The 22,578-nt window shown below is 43.9% G+C and overlaps 1 protein-coding gene across 3 annotated transcripts in view; it reads left to right on the plus strand.

The window, feature by feature from the left end:
- The window catches only part of Dgkd (diacylglycerol kinase delta), a 91,683-nt gene that overhangs the window by 10,136 nt on the left and 58,969 nt on the right, over positions 1–22,578 (plus strand). For all 3 annotated transcript variants that reach the window (XM_035441106.1, XM_027397484.2, XM_035441105.1), the window contains exons 2-3: positions 20,108–20,218; positions 21,684–21,764. In XM_035441106.1, coding sequence (XP_035296997.1) covers positions 20,126–20,218; positions 21,684–21,764 — 174 coding nt within the window. In that variant the 5' untranslated portion in view covers positions 20,108–20,125. The remainder of the gene's footprint in view (positions 1–20,107; positions 20,219–21,683; positions 21,765–22,578) is intronic.

A 22,578-nucleotide genomic window follows, 5' to 3' on the forward strand; every position in this document is an offset into this window, starting at 1 on the left:
CAATGTTGTGCTTGCTTGTTTGGCTGGTTGACTGGTTCAGTTGGTTTGGTTTGTTGGTTAGTTGGTAGTTGTTTGTTTGTTTGTTTGTTTGATAGGTAGTTAGTTGTTGTTTGGTTGTTTGGTAGTTGGTTGTTTGGTTGGTAGTTGTTTGGTGGTTGGTTGGTTGGTTGGTTGGTTGGGGTTGGTTTGATTGGAATTTTGGCAGACAATCTGAAATTATAGAATCAAATGAAGATCTAGGACTGAAGATTGTTATAAACAAAACTAAATAATCAGTGGAAGAGTAGACATACCTAAGAAACTGAAGTGGTCCAGTGCTGGGATTAAAAGTGTGTGTCACCACCAGCTGGCTCCCATTCATGATGTTGCCTCCCCTGCCCCTTTCTTTCAGCAGAGCCTCACTATGTCAGCAGTTCAGGCTGGCCTCAAATTGAGATCCTTCTGCCTAGAACTCCTAAATGCTGGGAGTATAGGCATGTGACACAGAGTCCGGTCAATCATGGTTTTGTTTTAATTTTTTATTATTTTTGATTTTGAGATAGGATTTTACTGTGTAGCTCTGGCTGGCCTGGAACTCACTACATAGATCAGGCTGGTCTTGAATTCATAGCAATATGCCTGCCTGTCTCCTGAGCACTGAGATCAAAGATGTGTGTCACTATACCTAGCTATTTTTAATTCACAATTTTTGCTTATTATTTTATGTGTATTTGCCTGAATATATAAGCTAGAAGATGACTTTTGGTTAGTATTCCCCTTCTACCATAAGTTCCAAGGATGAGCATTTTTACCCACTGAACCATGTTGTTGAACTAACAGTTGATTCATCTCTCCCGCTCCCTCCCTCTCTCCCTCCCTCCCTCCCTCCCTCTCTCCTCCCTCCCCCCCCTCCCTCCCTTTCCCCCTCTTTCCCCCCTCTCTTCCCCCTCCCTCTCCCTCCCTCTCTTCCTCCCTCCCTCCCCTCCCTCCCTTTCCCCTCTTTCCCCCCTCTCTCTTTCCCTCTCTCCCCCTTTCCCCCTCTTTCCCCCTCTTTCTCTCTCCCTCTCTCCCCCCTCTTCCCCCCCCTCTCTCTCTCTAACACAGGGTCTCTATTTTATAGCCCAGACCATCTGGAACTAGACTAGGTTGGCAGTTGTTGATTTTGATGCTTTCATTATCTCTTTTTCTGAGTCAGGCACTTCATACTAGCTGTAGTCTTTGCAGATCTGCCTGCTATATTGCCATCTGTCTTCGTCTTGAGGATAGAGCCTTAGAGTTCTAGTTGTGGCAGATGGGGCACAGGTGTATCCTGCAGTGGAGAAGGTGTGCTGGTATGACACTGTACACCTCCCTTCTATGCCTAAGGCAGGAGTGCCCAGTGGTCTTGATACTTCAGGCTTGTGGGCCTTTGCTTACCCTTTATTCACTGGATTAGGGTTAGGATTGAGTTTGCCTCCTGAAAGAGTCCAGTAGCCTTCTCCCTAACAGGTCTTCTTTGGTCTCCTGTGGTATCTCCTTGTATTATTTTGGACAGTTCTTACTGTTTGCAGGCTGGATTGTCTGACCACCGCATCCATGGTCATGTCTTCTCTCTTGATTTAACCTAAAGTATTCAGGGAGTCTCAATTTTGTTTTATATTGTTGCTGATACCTTTGTGTATTGTACATTTTCCCCATTGGCCCTTCAAGTTGGATTTTAATTCTGCTGCCGTGTGTTGAATTTTTCTTTTTTTTTTTCTAATCTTTGCCTGTATCTTAGCTTATTGTCTTTTTAATTTCACCCTGTCCTCTTTTTGATGTTCCCTGTCCTTTGAAAAATGCTTAATTTTAATTTTTTAAAATAAAGGCAGTGTCTTCTTGTATCTTACTAATGAAGAGAAGAAGCATATGTACATGTCTTCCCTCCCTCTCTCCTCTCCCCCCTCCCCCTTTCTCAAATGAAACCCATGTTGCTCCCATGTTTGGCATACTGTCTACTCCTGAGTCACTTCTCCAACCCAACAGCATGAATTTTCTGAAACAGCTTTCTGTTTTCTATAATAATTCATTTCATAGTCATGCACTTACTTTATGGCATATATTTTTTTCAGTCTACCTACATTCTCCATTTTCTTTTGACTAACTAGTTAGTACCGCTAAATGTGTGGCTGCTGGAAGAAATGCTGAATGCCATCAGACTGGCACTAGTTGTGCAGCCACACCTGTGCAATTGCATTTTCAGTGACCATTATAGACTATGTCCTTGATTTGTGGGTTTTTAGTAGTTTCCAGCCACCCACCAGGTGAAGAGTGGGTTGTGGTCATGATAGGGAGGAATCCCTTGCCTACAGTTTGAACTCTGCTCTATTTGCCTGATGAATGATACTTTGTATTTATGCAGCTATTGAAGAGGGTCCCTCTCTCCCTCCTCTCTCTTTTTTAGGTTTTACTAAGACTTGTCTGGCCTCAAGCTCTCTATCCTCTGCTTCAGCCCACCAAGTGCTAGAGTTCCAAGCCTATACTATCATTTTCAGATACAAAAGTTTTTAATTTTAGAGAAGTCTCCTTTTTTTTTTTTTCCTTTTGTTGCTTGTTCTTTTGGTGCTATATTTTAAGAAGCTATTGCCAAACCCAAGGTCAAGACGATAAAGTCCTATGGACTTCTGAAGCCTTATTGTTTTAGCTCTTATATTTAGTCTGTACTGTTTGGAGTTATTTTTCTTATCTGGTGTGACAAAGTCCATGGGTATTCAGTTGTCACAGCTTTCTGGCTACAGTCTGAAGTGCAGGTGTCCCAGTGAAAGTGCCTTCTAGGAAGAATTTGTTTTGTTGTCTTGATACTTTTGGAGTTTTTTGTTTGCTTGCTTTATTTTGGTATGGGGGGTCTCCCTGTGGCTCAGCTGGGCTCTCAACTCCTGGTGATTCTCTGCCCCCCCCACCCCCGCCCCAGTGACACTGCATCAGGCTCTCATTTGGTGTTGGTGTTGGTGTTGAGACAGGCTATCGATCTGTAACTCAGGCTGGTCTAGAATTCATCATATAACTCAGGATGGCCTTGGATTGCTGATCCTCCTGCTTTGTTCTAAGTGCTAGGATTAATGGTTAAACTTCTGCAACAGTCAAAACATGCAAAAGTAAGTCTCCGCCCATCACTTCTGAACCCTTCTCAGCATAGACACTTGACTCAGGTCTTTGCACATCTCTTTCTAAGGTTTGAAACAATATCGATGTCATTAGACCTAGGGATGCACCCCTCTCCCCTTTTCCCTTTTGGTCATATCTGCATTTGAAATCTTTATGAAAATCTCTTCAGCAAAGGGTATCTGGGAGTGCTGTTGGTTTCCTTTCATGCTTTCGAGTGGACAGGTAGAACCCAGGGTTGTCAGGCGATTGGATGAGTGTGCACATGCTCAGCACCTGTGAAGCTGTGGGCTCTATCTCCAGCATCAAACCAGACCAAACCAAGGTTGCAAACAGCTTTCCATTAAAATACTGTGTCAAGCTAGCTGTGGTGGTGCATACCTTTAGTTCCAGCACTTGGGAGACAGAGGCAGGTCTCTGTGGGTTCAAGGCCAGCCTGGTCTACATAGTGAGACCCTTTCTTAAACAAACAACAACAGAAACCTGTCAAGGACTGTAGAGATGGCTGGGGGTTTGAGTACATATTGTACCCAGGACTAACATTAGTTACCTCATAAGTACCTGTAACTCTAGCTCAGGGCCGACACTTCTGTCATCTGCAGGCACTGTACTCATATGCACAAACCCTTATACAGACACCAGCATACATAAAATCAAAAAGAAAATGAATCTTTTTAAAAAAGATTTATTTATTATATGTACAGTATTCTGTCTGCATGTGTCCCTGCAAGCCAGAAGAGGGCATTAGATCTCATTACAGATGGTTGTGAACCATCATGTGCTAGCTGGGAATTGAACTCAGGACCTCTGGAAGACCAGCTAGTGTTCTTAACTACTGAGCCATCCTTCCAGCCAGCCCTGAAAATAAATCTTAAAAAGCAATTCATCAGACCTTTCCAGTTGCCTGTCAGTGGGTGAATGATAAAGCTGACTGGTACTATGTGCTGGCCTGTGCGTGCTTACGTCCCCCCCCCCCCATTGTGTGCATGCGCGAGTGTGTGCACATACTGATTTTTACCATTACTGCCATATGAAGGTTGTGAGGATGCTAGGGCATCCTAGTCCCAGTCACAAGCTAGAAAGTGACAGAGTGACTGATGGCCTAGTGCAGCCTGCTGTGCAGGTGATTGAGGAAGGCTGGAATGGGGGCCACTATTTGTGCTCTTGGGAAATAGCAAGACAAAATCATGTTTACAAAATGTATTTTAGCTATGTGAAAAACAGCATTCAGAGGGAATATGATATTCGGGATTCCACTGTGTGGGGGTGGGGTGGGGTGGGGAGGGAGAAGAGAATTTGGAGTATTTTTAGTTCACATAAACTGTTTTTTTTTTTTTTTTTTTTTTTTTTCTCCACAGGAACATGTGTTACTTTATACTAGAGAACAAGGGTTCTGTCCTTCTGTGAAGGTCTGAATGATGAGTGGAGAGCCTGGTAGTGAGAGTCCTTCTGGGTGATCTACTCCCCTTGTGGGAGATGGAGGCTTGCCTATCCTCGTCCTTTTCTCTGGAATTTTTTAAAGCACAGCCAGACCTGGTAGATTAAAGCAGACCGAATCCAAGTTTAGCCTACCAGAGATGACCACTCAGACAGTTTATAGTCAATTGAAAGCCTTTATTCCAGCTGGCTAGGAGGACACTTAGGTATTCAGGACCCAAGTGTAGTGCCGTGTGTTTAGAATAAGGGATTTTTAAAATCCTGGCATCTCACTCAGCATTTGCAGGGGGAGGTTTGTACAAGCAAGCAGTTTTAACAGAAGCTAAGATAAGAAGTTAGCTGAAGGAGAGGGTTTGCATAAGCAGAAAGTTTAACAGAAACTAAGATAAGTTAGCTGGGACAATTCGAGGACCTTAGGTTCCTCGAATAGAGTTGGATAATTTTCCTTGGGGTTCTCCACCAACTAGATCAGATTCTGGTTAAACCTAAAGTGGCCTTAGCAAGAATACAAGATGTCGGTACCTTAGCACTTTTTTGCCTTGTCACAATCCTTAGTAGTTCTATGGGCATGAAGCAAATTATTGACTTGTCCTGTTCTAGGGGGGGCATAGTTGGTCCTAAGGACCAACTTAACTGAGTTTATTCTGTTTGATGTAGTTGGCCGTGCAGTTGAAGATGCAGGGTCCTTGATAGCCTGATCAGTAAGGTGGTCAGCCATGGGGACCAGGTAAACAGAGACTGACACCAATTATCTGATCTGTGTCCTTTTCCCCCCCTTTCTTTGAGGTTTTCTCTGACCATAGCAAGGTTTTCTCTAATTACCCCTGATTGGTTGGCATAGAAACAGCAGATTTCTTCTAAGGTCATTCAATGTCCTCTCTGTTTCATAAAAAGGAGGTACAGCATCTTTTAATTCTGTAGGACTACCTTTGCGAGGGAGTCAACATAGCCCTCCAGTCTGGAAAGAGATGTTTGTAAGTGGCCTAGGCCTACACCTGTCTGGAAACTGAGTTCTCTAAAGTTTTGGTTTCCAACAATTAAAGCGGAAATGTCTATGACAGCTGCATTGGCTGTTCTTGCCCCTACTAGAATCAGGACCAGAATTGGGGCCCATTTCACCTTTGTAAACATTGAGTCAAGGCCAGTATGAGTTCTTCCCTCTTTCCCATTATGTGCATATACCTGGGAGATAACATAGACCAATATACATTGAGTGGGAGTGTGACTTTCTAGTGAGTCAGAGAAGGCACATTTAGTCAAACTGTTAATATAAACAAGCTGGAATGACACAGGTACCTTGTTCTTGGCAGGGCGACTCACCATTGGCAAGGCACACATAAAACTGTAATCCCCAAGTGCCCATTTCTAGCAAGTCTTCCCCACAACCTTATTTACTGACCCCATCCCTCCCTTAGCCCCCCTATTGTTCCACCCCTGGAAGGGACATAAGAAAGCAGATGTTCACTTGAAAGCTAGGGTTCCCATCCTTGGATTGGGGCTGATGGGGGTTGTATAAACTCTGGTCAGTCTTATCTTTAAGGGGCCTGAGGTCCAAGTGATGGTCCATCTGTCCTTATGACTCTTTTTTTTTTTTTTTTTTTTTTCTCCCAAGGGATATCATCAACTAGTTTGACTTCAGTTAGGGTGGTGAGGATAACTGGGTAGGGTCCCTTTCAGACAGGCTCCAAGTTCTGGGCAGGAATCCTTTATATACAAACCAACTCACCTGGCTGGAACTGATGGTGGGTTTAGAGGTAGGAGATGGCAGGATTCCCTCCACAGTTTGGTCAGTTGCCTAGTGAGCTTCCTGCAAAGCCTTCAAGGACTTGAAAAGGGAATGATTTAGATATTTCTGCCTGGGGAATTTCTTGCATTTGGGAGGGATGGGAGGTGGTCTCCCAAACATAATTTCAAAAGGAGTAAGCCCCACCCAGGTAAGTAGTACATCAAGTCCTGAGCAAAGGGGAGGTGGTTGACACTTTTTTTTTTTTTTTTTTTTTTGCTACTTTCCAGGATCATTGTGATCAGTTTCATTAAGAGTTCTATTCATCCTTTCTTTCTGGCCTGAGCTCTGTGACCTGTATACACAATGTAATTTCCAATTAATATTTAATACCTTTGTCAGATTTTTTTTTTTTTTTTTTTTTTTTTTTTTTTGAGACAGGGTTTCTTTGTGTAACCTTGGCTGCCCTGGAACTTGCTCTGTAGACCAGGCTGGACTTGAACTCACAGAGGTCAGCCTGCCTGCCTTCCAACTGCTGGGATTAAAGTTGTATACTACCACTGTACAGCACTTTTGTTAATTTTTAAAAAATATACTATTGAAATATTTATTATATATATAGTGTTCTGCCTGCATGTATACCTGCAGGCTAGAAGAGGGCACCAGATCTCATTACAGATGGTTGTGAGCCACCATGTGTTGCTGGGAATTGAACTCAGGACCTCTGGAAGAGCAGCCAGTGCTCTTAACCACTGAACCATTTCTCCATCCCCCTTAGTCAGATTTTGAGACATTTTGGCCATGAAGGCTGGGTCATTGTTCGACCCTGAAGCTAGGGACAGTCCAAATTTAGGGATTATTTCCCGAAGAAGCTTTTTAGTAACTATTTGTGTTCTGGTTGAGTAGGCCTCCTCCCATCCAGAGAAGATGTCTACAAACACCAGCAAATATTTATAGACAAGAAGAGTAAGACTGATTTCAGTAAAGTCCAATTTTCCCAGGCCCATTTCCTTGAACCTGGATCCCTTCTAGGGTCTTCCTCCCCCTTTTGGGTTTACCTCAGCACAGGTAGCAAATGCAAAGTGGTGTTTTAATCAGGCTTCCCAAGTCTGTAGCATAATACCTGCATCTGAGAGCTTGGTTTTCGTGACCCCTAGGTGAATGGCTTGGTGGAGATCCATAGGCAGATGCCTTCCCAGACTTGAGAGAAGAATGGTCTGCCATTCAGCAGCATCCACCATCCTTGTTTATCCTGTGGCCAGTACTTGTTTTGTTCAGTCAATCTTACCTGGGGTATATTCCAGGTGATCTGATAAGCTGGGCTTCGGCAGGGCTACTAAGACTTGGAGAGGCCCCACTGGTTCTAGGGCCACTTCCTGGGTGGCCAAGTTGGCTACCTCTGGTTTCTGGGGAATCTGCTTTTTGGTGTTTTTTGCAGTGAACAACAGCCACCTTCTTGGTTAACCATATAGCTAACAATAGGGCTAAGATTTTTTCTCTGTTTTTGATTTCTTTTCCTGCTTGGGTTAACACATCCTCTTTCCTTTTCTTTTCCCATGGACATGAGCTGTGTGGCAAAAGCATATTGTCTATCAGTGTATATGGTGATAGTCTTGTCTTTCCTCCAGTGGAGTGCTTTTGACAAAGCTAAAACCTCAGCGCATCTAGCTGAGGTTCCCCTGCTTAAAGATTTACACCTGATCCTGTCTTGAATGAAACTGCTCCCATCTGTAAACAATGTCTTGTCTGCTGTCACTAGCGGTTACAGTCACATCAGTCCTGGTGGGCTAGATCTGGTCAATCACTTCAAGGTAGTCATTCAGGGGTTCTTCAGTGTCATCATTCAGCAGGAGACTAGCAGGGTTGATGTCTTGTAGAACCAAATGCTGGGTTGATTGAGAAGCAGGGCTTGGTATTGATTACCTGGATGTTACACAAACATCTCTTGGGTGCCCCCTCAAGAGGGCCTCAATAGAGTGTGGGGCTGTCAGGAACAGTTAGTGCCCTCCAGTTATTTGTCAGCTTCCTTCACCAGCAGGATGGTGGTAGCTATGGTCCTTATATGCAGCCATCCAGCTGTGACTGGGTTGAGTCTCTTGGAAAGATAGGCCACTGGTCTTTTCCAGGGTCCCAGGATTTGTATGAGGACCTCTTAGGCAATGCCTCTGACCTCATCCACATACAAGTGAATGGCTTAGTAATGTCTAGGAGGGCCAGGACTGGGATAGACACCAGGGTCTTTTTTGAGGCTTCGAAGGTCCTTTGCTCAATGTCAGTTCATTCCAAAGGCTGTGTACCCCTGGTGCTGCTATATAGGGGCTTGGCTGTTTCAGTAAATCCCATTATCCATAGCCTGCAGTAGCCAACTGTCCCCAGAAAATCTCATACTTTTTTTTTTTGTGTGTGTCTGAGCAGGGATTTGCTGGATGCTGAAATACAGTCATGGTACATTGTCCACTTATCTTCCTCTAGGTTGTAGCCTAGGTATGTGATCTGAGGGACTTCACAGCTGAGCCTTCTTGGCTCAAACCCTGTACCACAGGACTTGGAGAATTTCTAAAATGGCTTCTGTCACCTGTCTACATTCGTCCTCAGTGTTTGAAGCTATCAGGAGTTATCTAAATTTCTTTCCCTGTCTTCAGCTGAATCTTGGCTGTTATAACCTTTTTGGGCAATTTTCAGAAGTTGAAATCTATTCATCCCTTCAGACTTATTTTTTAAAATGATTTATTTATTTTTATTTTATGTGCATTGGTGTTTTATCTGCATGTATGTCGGAACACTTGGAGCTGGAGTACAGACAGTTGTGAGCTGCCATGTGAGTGCTGGGAATTGAGCCATGTCCTTTGTAAGAGTAGCCAGTGCTTTTAACTGCTAAGCCATCTCCCCAGCTCACAAACCTCTCTTATTTCTGGAGCTTTTTTGTAGGTCTGGAGCCAACTGCATGATAAAGGCCATATTAGTGACTTGTTGGGTTTTGGTGGCATCTGGGTCTATGGTAATAAATACCCCATTAGTCTAACAGACAAAACCCACAGCAGGTGATTCATCAGGTCCTTGAATAACCTGACTTACCTTGGATAAGTTGGTAGGTTTTCTGTCTGCTGTCTTTAATCTTTGGCAAAAAAGCATCCAGCAGCCTTTTGCCTTAAAGCAGGCTGATAAGGGCCTTCTTCTGATAAGTAGCTTCTCTGAAGAAATGGAGGGTCTTCCAGTTATACAAATCACTGGTAGATAAGAAAACATCATAAATGATGAACAGAGAAACAGTTGAACTTCTACTTCCTCTCTCCTGCCTGCTTGTGGCAACTGCTTCCCTCTTCCCCAGGGAAACCAGCTGCTTAGAGCAAGCAGTGGGAGGGAGCAGAGAGAGAGCACATTCTGCTTAGGAAACTATTTCCTCTTCTCTAAATGTGCTCTGCTTGGAAGGTAGCTTCCCCACCCCCTCATGAGATAGGCTAGGCCCTTCCCCACTGCCATATAGAGAACAGGACCAGGATGCCAGGACCTTGAGCAGAGTCAAGGGACTAAACAAGCGAAAGGCTAGTGCTCCAGAGCAGGAGGATGGGGAAGGTCAATTTCCTCTGGCAGGGGGAGATTTTGGGTTTCTTTGGGTGACTTGACCAAGCCAAAAAGATTCTGGTCCTCAACAAGAGGCCACAGGTCTTAAGCTGGGGTTGTAGGGGTGTGGAGAGTGGGGTATCTCACACCAGAAAAAGCCATTTGTTACAGGAAAATGGATGGGTTGCTCAGAACACCAGTGTAGCCATAGCAACATCATCAGCTGGCTGCCAGCAGAAAGTGGATGAGCAGGGTGTCACAGCAGCTCCACTCTTGGGTTCACTCTTCCTTCCATTTTAGATCTATTTTTCCAAATGATAGGACTGACAGACACACAGACACAGTCATACAAAGAGATACATAGTAAAAACAGCTAAGGATGGTTACCACATATTTTTATACCTGAACAGACCAGGAAAGTCGGCTGATGTCTTACATGGATCCTGGACATAGGCTTTAAGGTCGTTTCTGACTTCCCCTCTTGTGTTTTAATCAGATGGTGTCTCCTACAGACAAAACTTACTTCTGGGGGTGTTCAGACCCGATGACTTTATTTACCCCCCCCCCCCCAGAGGTGTTAGCTTGGTGTCTCTGGAGCACTTAACAGTCAGGATTTTTCTAGGGCCCTGGGACATTTCACGTTGCCCCTTATGAGTCCTCTCTGGCCAGAGTACTCTTCTCCTATTGCTGAGGTTACTGCTGCCCCTAAGTGTTGGGGATGTGTGTGTCTAGTCTCTGGGAATCTCGCTGGGGCCTCCAAAATATTAAGGGGTGCACGGGAGAGATGATCACACAAGACACAGTTTATAGCCAATTGGAAGTCTTTATTCTAGCTATCTGGGATTACACTCAGGTATTCAGGACCCAAGTTTTTAGAGTTAGTGTAAGCATTGCAGCTCAAATGGAAAGGTATCCTGGCAGACTAGAGTGGAGGAATACTACAAACTCACTGTAAGTGTACAGTGAGGACCAGGGAAAGGTTCCCCAATGCAAATGTAACAACTCTGCTCTGGCAGGGGAGAGTTTTCCCAGTGAAGTTGTTACAGCTATTCCACTTTGCTCCAGAGAAGTGTTACAGCTCTGATCAGGTCCATTGAACTGTTACAGCTCTTCTCTGCTAGGGGAAAGTTTCCTTAGTGAAAGTGTTACAGCTCTGCTTAGGTCCCTTGGAGTGTAACAACTCTGCTCCACTAGGGGAAGGCTTCCACAGCAAAAGTGTTACAGTTCTGTTCTGCACAGCTCTGCACCAGCTCCACTGAAAGTTGTTCCTGTTGGGCCCCACTGCCACAAAAATGTCACACTGCACAACAAGTCTTACTCAAGAGATTTATTGGGAAGGAAGAAGCCAGGGTGTGAAGCAGTAGCAAACCAGAGCTTATTTAGGGTTTCTTGGGGGATGGAGCTTTTTAGGGTGGCTTGGGATTGGTGGCTTTTTGTGGTCTGATTCTGGGGCAAGCTGGGGGATTGGTGGGATTTTAAGTCCTGGTCCTGAGGTCAAGTCAGGGACAGGGTGTTTTTCCTTGGCCCTTTTCACTCTACATTAAGTGCTGAGTATCCCCTCCTCCCAAGACAGAGTTTTTCTATGTAGCTCTGGCTGTCCTGGATCTTACTGTGTAGACTAGGCTGGCCTTGAATTCAGAGACCCACCTGCCTCTGCCTCCCAAGTTCTGGGATTAAAGAGTTTGCCACCATAGCCCAGCTGAGTAAGGGGTTTTTAAAGACAAAACCACATTGTTGTATCTTGCTCAGCAGCTGCAGGGGTAGGTTTTGTGCAAGCAAGCAGTGTAACAGAAACTAAGTGATTAACTGGAGGGGGAGGTTTCTACAAACAGCAGTTTAACAGAAGCTAAGGTTAGTTAGCTGGGGCATCTTGGCCTTGGGTTTCTAGAGTACAGCTGGATAATTTTCCACAAGATTCTCCATGAAGGAAATCAGATTCTAGTTAAACCTAAAATGGCCTCAGCAAGAATACAAGATGAAGGAACCAAAGCCTACAAAAAGGCATGACTTTTGGAAACATAGTGTTTAAATTCTTTAATAGTGTAATAATGTGTACGTGGAACAGCTTTGCTTTGTTCCCCTTTGTTTAAACTTTTAAATTCTGTGCTGGAAATTGAATTTATCTAAGCAGTTAGTTGAAGGTCTTGATATAAATAGGATCTATTTTATCTGAACAGTCAAACCATTTGATGTATGAATACTGTCAGCTTCTCTTAGATACATTGCTAGTTATATCATTGTCCATCAGTATCTGAATGAACTCAAGTAGGATGTGAAGAAATAAAACAGGAAGAGGACCTTGTCAAGTATTATTGTTTTGGAAGCAGGTTCTTAAGTAATTGTTGAATTGCATCATTCCATTCTCGTGTGCATGCACACACTTGAAAAAAGGCTGAAAGGATGTTACCTGAGAGTGTGAGCACTGGCTGGACTCTGGATGTGACAACTAGATGAGAGGCAACTTCTCCATACAGAAAGGTGGCTGCAAAAAAGAGAGGGCAGGGTCCTCAGTTTCCACTGTTTGAACACAGTATCTGAAGAGGTCTCTGTGCTGTGCTTTTTAGAGGAATGATGGAGGACCAGTAGCCTAGTGTGCATGCTTCAGACTTCTTGACCTCTGATTTTCTAAAGTTCCCTATTTCTGTGGCACTTGAACATACTTTATGAAAAATTCCAAACAGATACAGAAGCTGAAAGAGCTGAATTCACTACACTGCAGCATGTTTTGGTTTATCTTTAATCCACACCTTTTCTGAGTGTTTTAAAGCTGGTTCTGTGGTACTTCGTGCTTTGTGAAGTATCCCTTTGCCCCAGTGGAGCTTCCTTTCAGGTCAGAAGACCCACTCCTTCTATCATGGTGTTCCCAGTAGTGCTTGCCATGTTGAGTGCTCAATACATATTTGCTGAAACTCAGCAGCTTCATTCCACAGCTTTACAGGGGACAGATTTCATACTCTGTGGACTCCAAATGAATCCTTTCCACTGTGGCTGATCCACAGTACTACATGTCTTAGGATGTCCCTCCAACTGCTGTCACTTCAGGTTTGTCACTTGATGTGTGGTGTAGTTGGGCTGTATCTCTCTTCCAGGAACATTAGTAGGAAGATAGATTCCCCCCACCCCCACCCCTCCATGAACCTGTGAAAGCAAAAGTAATGAAAGCAACTCTACTCAAAACATACTCCCATCCCACCTCCACAACTTTGTAATGAAAGCACGGATGGGATAGATTCAGGTTTGATTGCCACAACTGTTCCTTCTCTCTAGATGTAGGTGTTTTGCTTGGATATCAGTGTCTTCCTTAGCAGCTTCACAGGATGGCAAGGCTGACATGAGGGCTTTCTGGCTTCTTGCGGGCACTTCACAGGTACTGTGTTGTTTGTCTTTCTACCTCTGAGTGGAAATGTTTGCTGTGGCTGCCTTTGTGTAGATTAAATAGATGGTCTGTGAACACATGTGGACTTGGCCAGTTGAGTAAGAAATCAAAGCCAGTATTCTCTAGTATTGCTACTGGAGGGACCCCCTGAGAATCCTTTTTTCCTAGAGATCTGGCATTGTCCTAGTTTCTACTCTTTCTTTCCCTCTCCAGGTGACCACTTAATCACCTATATTATTTTATATTTTTGTTTATTTCTTCTTGAGAATTAATTATCTGCTGTTTCTGTTCACCCGCCCCCCATGTTTCTCTGCCATAGCTGCTCACCTTTCTTTCTGCTTACTGCCCTGAGGACCTTATTGCAGCTTGTTAGATAGCTACTTCATTCTGGTGCAGTTGGGCAGTTGTATGACAATTCTCAGTGCAGCACAGTTGATCCTGCCCTTGCCTCTTATGGACCAGATCTCCCAGGCATTTTTAGTTTCTGCCTGTAGTCCATGGCAGGGGTAGCAGAGTGCCACCCTCCTCTTCTCCTCTGTTACTCAGGGTGTTTGCACCTGGGTGCCTTGCTGGTTGGAAGGGAAGTGAGTGTAATCTTGCTGGATGTTGCTATGTGCACAGTATTCTCTACTTAATAATTTTGTTGTTGTTGTTGTTAATCTGATGGTGAAGGTGGTACTTTAGTTAAACTTTTCTTTTTCTCTTGTGTTTAAGAGCCATTTGTATTTCTCTTTCTGTGAAATGTTTGTTCATATTTTTGTTTGTCTTTCTATTGGATTGTTAATCTGTTCTTTTTTGTTCATTGTTTATTTGTTAGACAGCCCAGGATTATGTAGTCCAGGATGGTCTTGAACACACGATCCTCCTGCCATAGCCTACCTAGTGCTGGAATTGGAGAGTGTACCATCATGCCTGGCTTTCCTAGACTGTTCTTGATGTTTAGAAACTTTTTATAGATAGGAGGTGTTAGTTAGCCCTTTATGGTTTGGTGAAACAGTTCCTAAGGCACCAGGGTGACCAAGATGGATGGAATCATCAGGAGTTGGTGTGGTGAGGGAGACAGCCTTAGGATGGAGGTCAGTATACTTACAGAGCAGACAGCAACTATTCTGCCTATGAGGGTAGGTGTTATGGAAAAGCTTCCCTTAGAGACAGTGGCATTTACCTCTGGTTTGAAGTGTAATCGTTTTTTTTTTTTTTTAGTTGGTAGAGAGTGGAACTGAAGATTCTAGTCAAGGGAGGGTCTCTTTAAGAGAACAAGGGTGGGGGGTATCAGGGCTAGGGAAGAAAGAAGGTTGGGCAAAAGCTGCAACCCACATTAGACCTCCTTTGAAGCCTGGGTAGGTCTGTGACTGGATGTGGCTTCTCAGATATGACGGTTGTTGGGATCTCCAGGGGAACTTTAAATATTGCCTCCTTAGGTTCCTGCCTACTTGATGCTGATTTCTCAGAAGGGGTGGAATGGGGAGGGATGAGGCCAGAGGCTAGTGTTTCTCAAGTCTGCCTGTCAGGTAGTTCTAGTGGTGTCTGGAGTTGAAAGGCACTGGGTGAGAGAATATGGCAGCATGAGAGATGCCCAGAAGAAGCCTGATGCTTAAATTTATGTAAGTGGGTCCTCATCAGAACTGTTTGTTCCCAGGCAGGTTGGTAGAGTCCTACATTCTAACAGATGCCTGTGAGGCCAATTCAGGTGGTCTGGAGTATACTTTGATCCTATTTGTCTTGTGCATAACATTGGAGCTGGAACCCTGGGGCCTCTCCCCTGCTAAGCAATTGCTTTTATCACTGAATTATATCCCTAGCCCTTATGTCACACTTGGAGAGAAATTGAATCATAAGAGACAGTAATTTAAGCTGGACATGGGTGCATGTCTAGAATTCTAGTATTTGGGAAGTAGAGGCAGCAGGATTGGGAATTCAAGGCAACAGCTTCAGTTACATAGTGATTTGAGGCCAGTCTGAGTTATATAGATTCATATCTCAAAAAACAAGACAAAAAGGAGAGGGGGGGAGGGGAGAGGGATTGATTGAGATTGCTCAAAAGTTAAGCTCTAACTGGGCATCTGCACTCAGGAAGAGGGACAGAATCAGTGGTCCTTGGTAGCCACTTAGAAATGGGACTATTTCTTTTATTTACAAAAATTAAAAACTATTAACATTTATGTGTATGCATGAGTGTGTGTGTGTGTGTGTGTGTGTGTGTGTGTTGTGGAGGGTGGGGGATGTGCTGCAGCATACAGGTGGTGGTCAGAGGACAACTTGTGGGAGTCAGTTTTCTTCTCCCATCTTAGTCCTAGAGACTGAACTCAGGTTTTCAGGCGTGGCAGCAAGGGCCTTCATCTGCTGAACTATCTCACTGACTCTGATACTTATTTTAGCTTTGATGCTGTTGATTCTAGACACAGGAAATGCAGGGGTCAGAGTGAGTGACATGGCATAGGTCAGTGAAGAGAATTGCTTGAGATGAAGTCTATTTCATGTGTTGCAGCTTGAACTGTTGGGACACCAGCATTCAGTACTAGGTAGAGTAGACATTATTTGGCAGAAATGCATCCGGTTGCTCATTTATTTCAGGGCCTCGGTGTGACTGCTATAGCACTAAGCATCATGTCTCTGTTCAAGTCAGAAATGAGAGTGTTGAAGCTATTTGTGTTCCTTTATGCCAGAGACAACCGAGTCATCTTCCTATACCAGCTTTGTGTCTTTGACCAGGACCAAGGAAGTGGTAGTGAGCATTGTGGTGACATCCCTTGTAACATCACTGTGCCACTGAGATCTTGTTAAAAGTGCCAGGAAAGAATCTGTTTGGCTGTGCTGGTGGGTATTTGCAAATGAAACGAGCTTCAGAACAGCTCTTAGGGATTTGGATATTACCTCTTTTGGTTCTTTTCTGGTTTAGTCCCTCCTCACATTAGTGAAAACAGAGGCATCTCCCCTGCTCTTATTGCAAACTTCTGTGGTGCAGGGGATTTGAGAATATGGTCACTTTTGATATTGGTGTTGTTGGAGAGAAACCAGGGCATTGGCAGTTGAAATTGGTTTTCTTTAGTAAGAAAATAAAGCTGTTGACACTTTCTCCAAGTTGGTAATTTAGAGGTCTTTGATGTGGGGGGGAATCTATGTAGTGTTCCCTTTATTACATTGACAGTGCCAGATGTGGGTCCTGGCTCTGCGGATTTGACAATTTTCCAGGATGGTGGGTGCCCAGGTGTGCTTTTATCTACATTGTCTTGCTGTGAGACACTCAGTGTAGATCATTGTTTGTCCCTAGTTGTACATCTCTATGATGAGAACAGGTAAAGCAGAGTGCACATAGATCTGAAGCACATAAATTTGCTTATGGTGTTGGAGCAGAGGAGGGAGTAACCTGTACCCACTTGATCTAAATTGGGACATTGTGGACGTGCGTGTTTGTGTAGGGGTACGTGTGTGATTGTGTATGTGGGAACCAGGGAACAACCTTGAATATTGTGCTTTAGGCATCCCCCCCTTGGTTTTTGATACAGGGTCTCATTAGGACGGGCCAGGGGGGTGTCCACAGATTAGGCTAATTTGGCCGGTCAGTGAGCCCTGGTGATCCACTAATCTCTGCTTTCCTCAGTGTTTTGATTACAAATGTGATTGCAAGATTTGTTATTTTGTAATCACACAAAAAAATTTACAATTTTATCTTCATGGGCTCAATGAACTTGGGTCCTTGTATTATGCTGCAAGCACTTTACTGACTGAACATTCTCTCCAGATACCCTCTTCTCTTCCATCCTTCCATGCCTGATACATATTTAATTTCTATTTTTAATATGTACATGTGTGTATGGATGTCTGCATGTGAATGAGGAGGCTGTGGAGGCATCAGATGTGAGCTGCCTGATGTGGGTACTGGGAACTGAACCTTGGTCCTCTGCAAGACCAGCACTACTTTTAAGTTCTGAGCCATCTCTAGAGCCCTGTTTCATAGTTTTAAATCTGTTTCAGAGTCTCTACTCCCTGATGTGGGGCCATGTGATCTATGTGACAGTGGTCAGGCAGTGGTCTGAGCTATCCTTTTTCCTACTCCTTTGGGCTCTGTCTATACATTAAGGAGCAACTGTGGGCATCTCATCCCCATGTCCTCTGACCTCCTCAGACCTGTTTGCAGAGGGATATTGCTCACACTACTGTGCCCTATGTCTTTATACCCCAATGTATAACTCTTTGCTCTGTGGCCTGAGCTGCTATCTGAGCAATTGCCTGCTCTGTGTTTGTGTTTGAAGAAGGGAGGCAGGAAAGAGAATGTGTCCTCACATGTGCCAGGACCCTCTCTGTGGCTGTCCTGACTCTCACTGGCTCTGTAGTGGGCAGGGTCTGCCAGACCAGCAGCATTTCCTTCAGTGTCTCTTGTAGCCTTTCATTGCAGAACTTAGCACAAAGTTTCAGGGTTCAGTTTTCTTGACTACTTTTAAAAGTTAACTGGTTTGGACTAAGTGTTTAAAAATATCCTGTAGCATATCTGTAGTACTCAGGAGCACGAATCAGGAGACAAAATGTAGTACTGAGAAAGCTTCAAAGAAATACTGTTTTTTTTTTTTTTTCTTTCTTTCTTTATCCTTTTCCGCTGCAATCCACCAGGGTCTCCTTCTGAGCATGCTTGTCCTATAAATAGAACAGCAGGTCTCTTTGGGCAGCCCAAGCTTGCAGGCTGTGGTCTACTTTCTGAAAGATATTTGTGTGACTGTGTGTGTTTGTCTGTGTATATGGGTGGTGGCGGGGATTGTGCTTTAATTTTACTTTTCTTCTTTTGAATGAGATACTAACAGCATATTCAGAAAAAATACCCATATCTGTCCTTTAAAGATAATTTGAAACTTTTTTGGGTTCAGCATATTGGTTTTGCTGCCTTATTTTTATTTTAAAATTTGTGCTTAGGAAAGAAATGGAAGCAATTTCTTCCCCTTCAAAGGTAAGGAAGCTGAATTGGGGTGAGGAGGTATCGTTACAAATGAGCCCTTTAAGGTCCACAGGAAAGGTTTTGTCTTTGTGCTCTAAGAATTCATGGACTGGTAGTGTTTTGTACAGATGCATCTAACAAGAGTGCCATCCATGTGAACTTGGATCTGTAAAGGGTGTTCAGCATTAAAGTTGGTTACAGCTTTTCCATACTGCATATTGCTTTGTGTCCTGATCTTAGGTCCTGTTGGTAGTCCTCTGTTATAGTACAGGGCCTGCATGTGAGTGACTAGCTAGATGTGTTTTTGGACTGTGCCATCATGTTATGTACTTGGTACTGTTTAGCTGCCTGGGAGATAGGGTGAGTGACTCCTTCTGAAGTAAGAGGCGAAGCTAGTGGACACTACAACATGAGAAAACTACTCATCAGCGGTTTTTCTTCTGGTTTGGTCCAAGGGGACAGCTGATGTAGTACCAGGTAGGTACCAGAGTAGTCTATTCTAGTGAGCTGTGGGTAAGTGTGGGCACATGCATTCTGCCCAGCCCAAAAGGAGCTTCAGGAAGATGGCTTGTTTTAGGAGAAGAGGAAGTCTCAGGCACCATGTAATGGCCTGTATGCTCCTGGGCTATGGGCCCTGAACTTGGCTCTGTGTGTTTAGGGGGTGAGGGAGCTGGGGTTTGGTTTAATATTTTCTGACCCTCTACCTCCCAATGTGCTGACTTTGTATTTTGGCACGTTTGGATGACCCAAGGTTTCTGCATCTTGTTTACTCTGGTTTTTGTAAAAGGAAGTTTTAAGTATCCTCAAATGTCTAGGTTCATTATACATACACTTTTTTTTTGTTGTTTTGTTTTTTGTTTTTTCTTTTGAGACAGGGTTTCTCTGTGTAGCTTTATAGACCAGGCTGGCCTCCAACTCACAGAGATCCACCTGCCTTTGCCTCCTGAGTGCTGGGAATTAAAGGCATGCATTACCACTGCCTGGCACATACACTGTTTTAAAAATTACTTAAAGAGCAAACCTGCATGGGATTGCTGAGTTATTTGCTGTAGTATAAAAAAGTGCTGAATGTGGAGTTAGGTTCTTGTTCTCCTGGATATTAAATTTATTGTTACTATCTTTTCTTTGTAGTGCTGGGGATGGTACCCAGGGCCTTGAGCAAGCTAGACAAACATTCTATACTGAACTGTACCCTGCCTATTTATTAGTGTTGACTGTATTAATGACTGAGAGGTTCAGGGCATCTGGCCATCTCTTGAGCATTTGATTTCCAAGTGGTGTGTAGGGCTCAGGAGAAGCCAAGTACATGGGGCAAATGACGGAGGATAGCTGTAACTTGCTGTTAACTGAGCAGGGGAAGTTCTCTGGGGAGAAAGGAATATTTCCTGTAGTATAATGGGCTTATCAGTATCATGGGGGGATGAGTGTCAGATGCTTATATTGACCTCAGAACCATGCAGAGGGCTGAGCAGAACACAAGCCACACTGGAGCCACACTGAAACCCAGAGCAATGGACATGGACAGTTTTGGCAATAGGATCCTGAGAAATGGCAGGAGGCCAGAGAACACGAAGGCAGGGCCAAGAATAGCTGAAAAATACCAAATGTTGAAGCTGGAGAATGTACTGGTTCTGTCTTCCAGTTGTCCCCAGCTGCTACTTCCTGGAGTCCTTTGAACCTCAGTTTCCCTTTTGCTAATCTGCTGGGCATAGCTAGGACACACCTTGGGTCTCTAACACAGGTAACTTTGTGGTTCCTTAGAGAATTGGTGTCGTCGTGTACCCCCCCCCCCCCGTGCGCCCATGCCTTGCAGCACAGTGCTTAGCCTGCATAGAGGTCAAGGTCTGTGAGAGAGTGAGAACTGGTCTTCTGATAGGCTGCATAGCCCTTTAGAGGCACACTTTGCTCCTCAGTTATGACAGGGTGTTTCAGGGCGATGGGCACCTCAGAAATGCAAGCTCACAGTGTGCTTCTATGCTTTCAGACCATCCTCAAAGAGGGCATGCTGACCAAACAGAACAACTCATTCCAGCGATCCAAAAGGAGGTACTTTAAGCTTCGAGGACGGACACTGTACTATGCTAAAACTGCAAAGGTAAGGCACTGTGAGAGGATGAAACTCAGGAGCCACCATGTAGGGACTGATCACTCAAGCACAGGAAGAATACTCACAAATCAATTATTTCTAGCTGGGATTTTTCTTTTATTTGTTTGTTTTTTGTTTGTTTTGGTCTTGCTGGAATTGAACCTAGGGTCTTGTATGAGCTAGGAAGAGTCTGCCACTGAACTACAGTCCCATCTTCTCTGGCTTGTAATACTAGGTGTCAGGGTTTATTTGTCACTAGGCATGCTTTATTTCTTGTAAAAATTATTTTTGTTCATTTTCCCCCCTTCTCTAAAAATGGAAGAGTGGTCACAGAAATAACTATATTACAGTTAGTTTCCGTTCAGAATGACAGGCTCATGGATCTCTTATTATGGGCTAAGAACTGTTCTTGTCATTGGGCATCTTAGTGTGTAAACAGAGAGTCGCAGGCTTTATCTCTAAGCTTCCCAGCAGGTGACTCTGGGTGGTAAGTTCCCGGCTGGGTTAAGACTCAAAGCTGGACTCTCCAGGCAGGTGTTGTCCGAGGAGCAGCTGGGATATTGTTACTCTGGTCGAGTGCATGTGCTGTCAGACTTCAGACTGCAGGCTGGCAGCCCTAACACCTGTGCTTTTGTCTCAGTTTTGGTGGCAGTTCTGAGACTTGGGCATTAAGAAAAATCTGGAATCATTTTATAAAGCATCCCTAGAGAGTTAGTTTGCTGAAATTAGAAATGGAAGAAGGCAACATGTTTAGAAAGGATTCTGACCACAGCCATGGTTATTTCTGTCCTGTTGGTGGGGGTGGGGAAGGTTTTCTTAGTTGCTAGTCTTTTCTCCAGGGGTTCCAGATAGAGACATCTCAGAACAGAGGGAACAGTGAGGTAAACAAGAGGAAGGGGCTGTGGCTTGGACCTTAGTGGGAAGAGGAGAGGAATATAAGGCATCTCTAGATCTGGCTGGGCCTCTCTAGGACTAAATTCCTATGCTCTATTCTCTGATTTCCTTATGGCTGGATTCCTCCTATTAGGGCCTGTCTTTTTCCCCTACAGTTTTCATTTTAGTTGGAACTTTTCTCCTAAATGTGCTCACTGGAGAAATCAAAACCAGAGACATCCTCTGACTCTGCACCCTGACTGGCTGTCTCGCATTTAAAAGGGAAGCACTTGTATTATTGGCATTATTTGCTACAAAGAATAAGTGTAGAAAGAAATGTCAGCGTTGCTGTTGTAATGCACTCATTGATGAACTCTGTGGATTGAAGGTTACAATCCACCTGTGATCCATGCTCTTTGGAAGAGGCAGGCAGGCACGCAGGTGGTTGTATGAATTTCACATGGTGGATCGATCAGATGTTGAGGTTTTAAGGAACCTGGGCTTTTAGGGGTGGGTAGGGAGAATTGTGGGTAGCACAACCAGTGCTTGGAATATGCCTACCCTAGCTTGTCTGAGACCCTCTGTTTGTATCTCTTTCCAGTCAATCATATTTGACGAGGTAGACCTGACTGATGCCAGTGTGGCAGAATCCAGCACCAAAAATGTCAACAACAGTTTCACGGTAAGATTCTAAGCCACACCCTTCTCTAAGGTTGCTTTTCTTTCTCTTTGGAATGTGGCATGTAGTTCATACTTTCTCATCCCCATCTGATTGGAGGGATTGCTGGTAAATGTTGAATTTCATGCTGAGGGGATTACTGTGGCTGTGGCTAGAGAATAACAGGATTTGGTAATGTAAGCACAAAGCAAGAAGGTCTAAATGAAAAAACACTAAGTGTTATTGCTTCTATATTATCCATTTATTTATTTGTTTATTTGATTTGATTTTTGATGTAGAGTTTCTTCTATGTAGTCCTGGCTTGGAACCAGCTGTGTAGACCAAGCTGGCCTTGAACTCACAGAGATCTGCCTGTCCTCCCTCCAAGTGCTGGGATTAAAGGTGTATAAAGGAGTATGCCACCATACCTCGCTTATTTTTGTGATAATTTGAGAAGCCAGAAAAACTTATGTTAAGACAGTTGAAAAGCAAACATAATTTATCCATCTCACAACATAGAATATTAATTTTTTTTTTTTTTTGTGACAGGGTTTCTCTATGTAGTCCTAGCTGTCCTGGAACTAGCTCTTGTAGACTAGGCTGGCCTCGAACTCACAGAGATCCACCTAAAGGATCCACCACTGCTGGCTTAGAATCTTAATATTTTGATATAGTTCTTTTTATGTATTTGGACCCTTTCTCTTCCAAATTTGTAACAGTTATGTAGTCCCCCCCTCTCTTTCTTTCTTTTTTTTTCTTCAAGTTGTAAGACCCTGGAGGCAGCCACGGCTCACTCTGGTGTCATCTTGGTTCAGGCTTTTTCCTATGTCCTTCTTTA

The sequence above is a fragment of the Cricetulus griseus genome, chromosome 2 (genome assembly GCF_003668045.3).
Source record: "Cricetulus griseus strain 17A/GY chromosome 2, alternate assembly CriGri-PICRH-1.0, whole genome shotgun sequence".
In the NCBI taxonomy this organism is placed as follows: domain Eukaryota; kingdom Metazoa; phylum Chordata; class Mammalia; order Rodentia; family Cricetidae; genus Cricetulus; species Cricetulus griseus.